The sequence below is a fragment of the Zootoca vivipara genome, chromosome 16, assembly GCF_963506605.1.
Source record: "Zootoca vivipara chromosome 16, rZooViv1.1, whole genome shotgun sequence".
NCBI classification, from domain to species: Eukaryota; Metazoa; Chordata; class Lepidosauria; order Squamata; family Lacertidae; genus Zootoca; species Zootoca vivipara.
This window is the reverse complement of record NC_083291.1, coordinates 25,840,145-25,849,108: the sequence shown is the minus strand read 5'-3', so window position 1 is coordinate 25,849,108 and position 8,964 is coordinate 25,840,145. Positions and strand designations below refer to the sequence as shown.

General features: G+C 46.5%; 1 protein-coding gene across 1 annotated transcript in view; it reads right to left on the bottom strand.

Annotated features, from left to right (window-relative positions):
• Positions 1-1,399: 1,399 nt before the first annotated feature.
• Positions 1,400-8,964, bottom strand: part of NCAPD2 (non-SMC condensin I complex subunit D2) — a 29,428-nt gene continuing 21,863 nt past the window's right edge. The window contains exons 26-31 of the mRNA XM_035141283.2: positions 7,098-7,192; positions 6,198-6,278; positions 4,045-4,231; positions 3,709-3,853; positions 2,232-2,384; positions 1,400-1,946 (exon numbers count right to left, since the gene is read on the bottom strand). Of these exons, the coding sequence (XP_034997174.2) occupies positions 1,861-1,946; positions 2,232-2,384; positions 3,709-3,853; positions 4,045-4,231; positions 6,198-6,278; positions 7,098-7,192 (747 nt within the window). The 3' untranslated portion in view covers positions 1,400-1,860. The remainder of the gene's footprint in view (positions 1,947-2,231; positions 2,385-3,708; positions 3,854-4,044; positions 4,232-6,197; positions 6,279-7,097; positions 7,193-8,964) is intronic.

Here is an 8,964-nt window from a genome sequence, read left to right as displayed (position 1 = left end):
CTCAACTTCCACTGCTGACTAACGAAAAAATCTGGTGGGATCCTGGCAGTGGGAAGCCTCAGCTGTTCAAAGTGGTAGGATACTGCTTTAAAAGTGCATTGCAGATGGAGCCACACACACATGCATCTATGACTTTAGAGATTTGTTCAAGTCTGACAAAAGCTACAATAAATAAATGGTGTTCAAGGGTCAGGTGCCTGTGGCAGCAACCATCAGGCTGAGCAGGAGCTGCTCTTTCTATGAGGTTATCCATCATTGCAGCATGTCAGCCAGCCTAGGCCTTGACCAGGCCTATCATCCTTAAATGTAGTGGTGGTAGCTGTAGGGAACAGTTTGGCTCATAGCTGCCAAGTTTCCCCTTTTCTCGCGAGGAAGCCTATTCAGCATAAGGGAAAATCCCTTAAAAAAAGGGATAACTTGGCAGCTATGGTTTGGCTGTTCAAAGGCTAAAAACATTTCTGACACCCTTCCCCGCCTTCTGACCACGGCTTGGAAAATGAGACTCAAGATTAACTTGGAGCTTCCTGACAAATGCTGTCGCTGAGATACTGGAGGTTGTGTTGCCATCTGCTGGCAATAGCTTGCAACCCTATCTCACATATTTTCTATAACTGCCCCATAATTAGCAACAGTTTCCTCCTCTCTAAACCATTTTGTCATAGGCTTTAGATACATGGTTGCTCCGTTAAGTAATTTTCTATGCCTGTAAGCAAGAGCCAGTATGAATTGATGCTGTAACGGTATTTAACACTAGGGTTGATTTAATAAAGCGCATTCTGTCACCAGGTTTCAAATACTGTAGCTATAAGGCTCTATGAGCAGGAATTTTTTTTCATGTGGTAGAACTGTCAACTCCTATGATCTGCATCCAATACTTTTACAGGGTCCATATTTGCTTTAGATCCTCTGTTAGTTGAATTTAATGTTGTGGATGTAGGTCTAGATTTGTTAATTGCATGGTTGACCAGGGGTAGTCAGCTTTTCTATACCTACCGCCCACTAATGCATCTTCCTTGATGGTAAAATTTCCTTACCGCCCACCAGTGCTCGATGGAAGGAGGATTCAGCTTGTGCCGTAGAACCCCCTATCGCCCACCTAGAATCCTGAAACACCCACTAGGGGGCGGTAGGGACCAGGTTGACATCCCTGGTCTAGACCAGGCACCCCCAAACTGCAGCCCTCCAGATGTTTTGGCCTACAACTCCCATGATCCCTAGCTAACAGGACCAGTGGTCGGGAAAGATGGGAATAGTAGTCCAAAACATCTGAAGGGCTGAAGTTTGGGGATGCCTGGTCTAGACAATGTAGAGATCCCAAGATACTCAATGTTTTAATTTGGCAGAGATGATTGATATAACACACGCATGCACACAAATGAGTATGCAATGGACAGTTCAGTTGACAAGTGAACAGACTTTATTCAATGCTGGAATAGGCACTGTGATCACATAACTTTGCATACGAGCATGTTTGTATTAATTACATTTATTGTGATTACATATTTTACATTTTAAAAAAAGGGACACACACATCAGTGGCTTTTCAAGGGCCAATTTTGAAAACCCGGGACCCATCTGAAATGCAAGGACAGTTCTTACGAGTGAATGGCACATATTTTCTCAAGGCCTAAGCTGCCTTTTTGCTATCTTTTTTGCCTGTGTGTACCAGCACCTTCACCTCTGTTGAAAACCCATGGGGCAGAGAAGCTGCGCAATCTCCATGTTGAGATGCAAGAACTCAAAAGTCCAAGCTTGCTTTCTGCATTGCTTTAGCATATACAAAAACCTGGAGAAGCAATACTTCCAAAACCCAGAGAGCTTTACTCCCAAATTAACCAGGAGAGTCTATGCGGGGTGTCTTCATCGCCGAGCACGGCGGGATGAAGCACGTAAAATGGGAGTAGTTTTGCTCGGCGTCTCCGCATCCGTCAGTTCAGCAGAAAGTTCTGAAAGAGAAGAAGGCACCAGCTGGTTTGGGAGGGAAATGGCCTGTGCATTGGGTGACAACTGCAGCAAGCTTCAAGCAACAATCTACCATTTAATGAAATTCTAACCCACTTTTCAATATAAAAATGTTTTCAGGGTGGCTAACGGATCAAACAGGAAATTAAGGAAACGCACAAGAGGTGGCTCTATGTGTTCATGCCTCCATGGGGAGGAAAAAAAAAAGACCATTCCAAAATGAGACCCCTCCATCTCAATGTTCAGGCACATACGGAACATAATCTCACCTTCCTCCGGGGTGTTTTCCTCATCGCTAGAGAAGACAACAGAAACTTTGAGTCTTGAAGTCTTTCTGCGGGGTTTGGAAACACGGGGCTCTGGAGTGGTGAAGGACGAGTCTGCCTCTCTGTTGGCTGCATGCAAAGGTCGCCGTCGGGAGCCTGCGTAAGAAGTGGGAGTTTAAAGAAGCTACAAGAACACAGACTGAACATGCAAATGATTAAGTAGATACTACTTTCAACCTAGCAGTTTGAAAGCACGTCATGGTGCAAGTCGATAAATAGGTACTGCTCCGGCGGGAAGGTAAGCGGCGTTTCCGTGCACTGCTCTGGTTCACCAGAAGCTTAGTCATGCTGGCCACATGACCCAGAAGCTGTACGCCAGCTCCCTCGGCCAGATGAGCGCCACAACCCCAGAGTCGTCCGCGACTGGACCTAACGGTCAGGGGTACCGTTACCGTATTCATAAAGCAAAAGTGTGACACTTAAACCACACATACCTTTTCCTAGCCTGTCATGGATGTTTCAGTTGAGATTCCTGCATTTTAGGGGTTGGACTAATGACCCTCAGGGTCCCCTCCCAATTTTACAATTTTGATTCCTAAAGTTTTCCCAAGACTACTTCTACAAGGGACAATTCCGGTGCAAGGTGCTTTGCATACCATCTCCAAGTGTGCCGCCCCACAACTAAGATGGAAGGTACAAGCTCTGGAGGCTAATAGAAATCTGCAAGTTAAGTTATACTGCCAGATCGCTGAAAGTTTTTTTTTGTGCTTTCATTAAAAGAAAAAAAAGGCTGCAGGTCAAATTTTCCTCGTTTCAAAGAAAACCCAAATGTTTTTCTACAACATACAACAGGTCTACAAAAATCATGGAATGAGGACGGGCATTCTTTAATAAACCGTGATAAGCTACCCCAGCACTTGCCTTTACAAGCCTTATAAGCTGCTGCAAGAGAGAGTGAGTGTGAGCAACATCATGGCAGAGGTGTGTCTACAACTGAGGTGAAACTGTCAAGCTTCCTTGCTATTTTTGCTTTTGGATGCTGTTAATGTCATTTTGTTAGATTTGAATTGTTGTTTCATATTGTTATATTTGCTATTGTTATTTTATTACATTATTATGAAACTGTTTTGCAGCGTTTGATTTTGAAATGCATTTCTCTTTGTTGTAAGCAGCTTTGAGCATGATTTATCGGTGGAAAAGCAGGAGACAAATAATACAATGGGTGACGGACGGAAGTCCTATTCATTGTGTATATTTCCCAGTGTCTCTTGCGGCACCCTCTTTGCACCTGTTGCGCCATGGTGGCCTTGAGTTCAATTCTTCCTAACCCCTCAAAAGTTTAGAAAAATATTCCAAGAGTTGTTAAAAACAACAACACCCTATCAAGCTAGTGAAGATTTGGCACTTTGCTTTAGTAGGCAACCCTGAGTGTTCATGCTGCCGAAAGGTGTTAGTGCAAACTCTTAAACTGTGGACATACTTGCTGCTGCTTTCTTTGTCGTCCGGGGCGCAGGAGTATTTCTGACTTTGTGGTCTATTGACTCCCTAGGAGGATCTTCAGTGAGAGAGTCCAGGCCCCTGTTGTGGCACGTGCGGAGCTTCTGCTCGAATTCTTCAGCAAGAGCCTGATAAATGACACCACATGCAAAAGCAGAAATCAACACATATCACAAAATAAGGAAAATATTGCATGTCTGGATGCCAGCAGTTGAAGAAACTTGATTTTTCTTTGTTTCAGGAGGAAGATGGCAACCTCTTCCCTGCCCTACCTAGGGGGATGGGGGGGACGACCACAAAACACAACAAAGGCCCTCACCTTCATCTCAGGCTTAGTGGTCATTCTGCGAAGCCGGCTCAGCACAGTCAGGAAGCAGTTGTAAACAGCTGCATCCTGAAGCTTGTCAGCAAAGCAATCAAAGTTGTCTTGCATCTTGCGAAGACCTCGTTCTGTGAGAGGAAGCAAGGTGAGGCAGTACGCCAGATCATGGTGCTGACGCTCTGTTCTGCAGGAGAGAGGCAAAAAAGCAACCCGCCTTCAGCTTCAGGGATTGCAAACCAGCTGCAACAAGGGAGGGTGTCTTGTCTTTGCCACAGTGGCCAGGGGATTCTGCTCTAGGTGGAAGTGTCCTGGCTTGCCCTGAGAGGTAAAGGAACCCCTGACCATTAGGTCCAGTCGTGACCGACTCTGGGGTTGCGCGCTCATCTCGCATTATTGGCCGAGGGAGCCGGCGTATAGCTTCCAGGTCATGTGGCCAGCATGACAAAGCAGCTTCTGGCAAACCAGAGCAGCACATGGAAATGCCGTTTACCTTCCCGCTGTAGCGGTACCTATTTATCTACTTGCACTTCGACGTGCTTTCGAACTGCTAGGTGGGCAGGAGCTGGGACCGAGCAACGGGAGCTCACCCTGTCACAGGGATTCGAACCGCCAACCTTCTGATCAGCAAGCCCTAGGAGAGAAGCCTGCAAATGGCTCTGCACTTCTGCTGCGAAGCACAGAGCCCTGACTGAAAATGAGGGCTGGGTTTCATCCACTCTCCTTTGTAGCGCCAAAGCTCATCTCACTCACCTGAGCCTTGCCTTTCCCTTGCCATGGTGAGCAAGGCTGTCAAACCCTGGTTCAAGGTTTATGGCACTAAGGAGATACTAATGCCTAGCTCTAATAAGAGCTGGGAAATTTCTGCCTGGGCTGGACCGCTTCCGATTGAAAGCACCATCACCACTGACATTGCTTCTTTACCTGCTGCTAGGGCCGCTTTGGCAGATAAGCTTTCAAAAGATAGTGAACAAAGCAGGAGATCCGGAAAAAGGACCTTGCTGTGGAATGTCCTGAGGAGTGCTTTACATCCTGTCGGCCCCTGCAGCCCAGCCCAAACCACTTCACCCAGAACTAGGCCTGCCTGTTGTATGCAGAAATCAGGAAGCGGAGAGCTAATCAGAGACACAGGACAAAGTACCGATTTGCATGAGCATTTCATACTATTTTCCCTAACAGCCTGTGCAAGAATAGTTGGAAATTGGTAGCACAAGGATTCGGGGCCATTCGTGGAAGACGGAATAAGAGATTTCAAACACAGAAACAACTAAAGGAAACATCCAATAGCATAGCAAATCACACTGAACACAAGATTTTACTAATGCCATGCTTGGGTTGCTAATTCACTTTGTTGAAGCACTGCAGAAAATCTTGGCTGGCTGTAGCTGCCTCCTCAGTTTCTGGCAAGTATTCAAACTGGACAAAGAGCTTCTTTCTAAATAATCAGCACATAACCTAGAAAAAAAAAGGCTGCAGACACTGCCATTTAGGCACACCTCTTTTATAGCACTATAAAGGATTTCTATGCCCTAGTCACTGGCTCTCCCATTAAAACTAGAACAATACCCTTCTTAATTTCAGAAAAAAACCCTCAGGAAAGCTTGCCTTCATTAGCTTCAAAATAACACACACACTCCACCCTAGCAAGATTGAAAGTATGGCAAATAAGGAAATCATAACTACTTCTGTCCCCCCCCCCCTTTTTGGCCTGCCACTAATAATTCCTGCAAGGACACTATGCAGCAACTTCAGAGAGACAAGGTGCAGTTCTGACGGACTTTCTCCCTGCCAGGGAGATAATACAGTATGGCAGGATCAATCCCTCCACACCCAGAAGCACTACAGATTTCTATAGCTATTGGTCCACTGGCCAACAGATGAGCCCAGACAGTCTTGCCCACTGAACTGTCTCGCAGGCAGGCCAAGTGCTCTTCATCGTCTATTTGCAACTTCCTACGGTAAGGCAGTAGTAACATGGAGCTTTTGCTCCCCATGACTCGTTATCATACTTCTGTGAAGCAAGCACACCCTTTCCATCCAATTCTCACCCACCAAGTTCCTTATTCCAGAGCCCACAGCTTCTAATTTCAGGATCTAGTGGACCGAGTTGTGTGTTCCCTGATAGCACATTCCCCTGGCAATTCCTCACTCACCGAGCAGTCCGGAATCGCTGACAAAGCTTCTCCACCAAGCTCTCCGTCTGCTTCTCCTTTGTGATATAAGAGAAGAGCTGCCTGTGGAGGAGAGCAAAAAGAGGAATGAAGGAGGCAGTTGTTGCTGGCCCCCAAGGGTTCCATAGTTTCACACAGACTCTCCTATTGCAGCTTCCCTATCAGCAGGAGCTACAAAGAGTAGGAAGGAACCAAAAAAGGAGAAGCCTATCCAAACATCCGACGCCAGAATTTACAATGCTAGTCGATTTATACAAGAGCATTGTTACCAAGAATGGCAGCTTCACTCTCTGAAAACAGTCTTTAGCAGTGGAGGGAATCGGGAATGTTAACATGTAATATTGAAATTAAAAGTGAGCCTCACAGGAACCCGTATGATGAGAAGAGACGGACCTCCTCTAAGTAAAGGAATAAGAGTCTCACCAAGCCCTCTCTGCAAACTTGAATAGACTTGGGATCCCAAAACGCTGCTGCATCCTGCAGGAGCCTTAAAACAGGACAGGCATTAAGGGTAAGTTTGGCTCCCATAGTGACTCCTTAATACAGCTTACCTGGATAAGACCAAGGATTCAAATGGCGGCCAGCCAAGTATCTCTGGGAAACCCACAAGGTGTGAAAGAAGCAACATGCCTTCATCAATCTGCCTCCCAGAAACTCGCATGTCTGAACCAGGAGATTCAATCTAGCCAGTTGACACGTCTGTCCCTCCCCAACCTGATACACTGTTCTGTTTTCCATTTTATATCGAGCAAGCATTTTAGGACAGCCATTAGCAAATTTGGCCTGGTACCACAGCTGCACCCTTCTGTCAGCCTGAGCACATAGGAAGTTCTGTGCCTCAAAGGAGGGGCGGGTGGGAAACACAAGCCAAAACAAGGCTACCTCATAACGATGCGGAAAGGCTGCTCCTCTATGCCGGAGTCTGGATCTGAGAGACGACTGATGATGTCCGGGAGCAAGTTGTACACAGCGTTATCCTGCATGGAAAGGAGCAGAAGTTGTTGAACTGTTGCTCCATTCGACTATTTGTGCCCTGAAAATGGGCCCCTGGATTCTAGAGCTTTTGGGGATTCTTGGTTAAGATACACTCTAAAACCAAGACAGGAGTCTGACCCAGAGACTGCCTTTTTGTTTTTTAGCTAGGGATACAGAGAGAAGCATCTTTGACAGAATGCAAGCACAGCCACCTGCAAGCAAGCCTAGAAAGAGCATAAGGGCTCTGTCTCTCCTTGGGATAAGCAGGTGCCACTTTTATCACAAAGTACAGAAGGATACTTTCTGAGAATGGGAAAAAAGGAGGAGGATGTCTAACACTAGCAAAATTGTTTGTTTGTTTTTTGTGTTCTTCTTGGTGGAGAAAGTAGCAATTTGATCTGTTTTGGAACATTTAAATATACAATCAAAGCAACACACTGGAAAATGTACTAACAGTTCATGATTAAGAACATTTAGTTCTGGTGGCCACTGAACAGGGACTCACAAAGTTTGGCTAACCTTTGTTGCCTGGATCCCTTCCAACTGGCCTTCTGATTGGGTTTTGTGGCCGAAACTGCACTGGCTGTCCTAATGCAGGGGTGGGGAAGCTCAGGCCCAAGGGCCATTTGCAGCCCTCCAGGCTGCTCTAACTGGCTCCGTGTCACACCCTTGTCTTTGCCTGGCTGGAATGTGTCCTTGAACTCTGATGCCTTGTGTGTCTGGATGGAGGACAGAGGGGTGCATAAGTGTGTGCAGAAAGTCTTCAGCACAAAGGTAATGTTTACATTTGCTGCTCATCCATGTTTGCCTCTACCCTGCCTACCACTGACATGTAACCCTCAGAAGGGAATGCACCCCCTGGCTGAAAGGGTTCTGCATCCCTTTGCTAATGGACGAGTTGTGGCAGGAGATGGACAGGGATATATTATTATGCTTCATTCCCTGAGGCCTCTCCGTAATCAATCGTGCTATCCTTCTGGGTTGGCTTTCGGATAGTTTGGGAAAGCACTGTGTTAAAAGATGTGCTCCAGGTCTGAGGTTGTTTTGAGGGATTAATGTTTTACTTTCTGACCAGATGAGGTCCCATCTCATCACTCACGCTTTTCAACATCTATATGAAGCTACAGTTGTCCAGAGATCTGGGCAACACCCAGCTCTCTCACTCTCAACAGATCTGAGGAAGGCAGTAGAATCCGAGAACTGTTTGAAACTCAATCTAGTTGCGATGGGGATATTGCTGGATGGTGTCGCCTGATTGATGATTAGGCTTTGGCTGGGGTTGCATTCCCCTTGAAAAAAATTAGTTGTACAGCTTGGGGTGTGCTCCTTTGTCAGACAGAGAGATCACTAGGAGTAAAAGTAAAAAAGGTAAACGACCCCTGGACGGTTAAGTCCAGTCAAAGGTGACTATGGGGTTGTGGCGCTCATCTCGCTTTCAGGCCAAGGGAGCTGGTGTTTGTCCACAGACAGCTTTCCGGGTTATGTGGCCAGCAGGACTAAACCGCTTCTGGTGCAACGGGACACAGTGACGGAAACCAGTGCGCACGGAAACGCCGTTTACCTTTCTGCCACAGTGGTACCTATTTATCTACTTGCACTGGCGTGCTTTCAAACTGCTAGGTTGGCAGGAGCTGGGACAAAGCAACGGGAGCTCACTCAGTCGCAGGGATTCGAACCGAGTGCTTTCTACTAGCTCTGGCTAGTATATCAACTGTGTCTGTTCCAAAAAAGTCAGACTTGGCGATGGTCATTCAAGCTGTAGGAACCTCTAGAC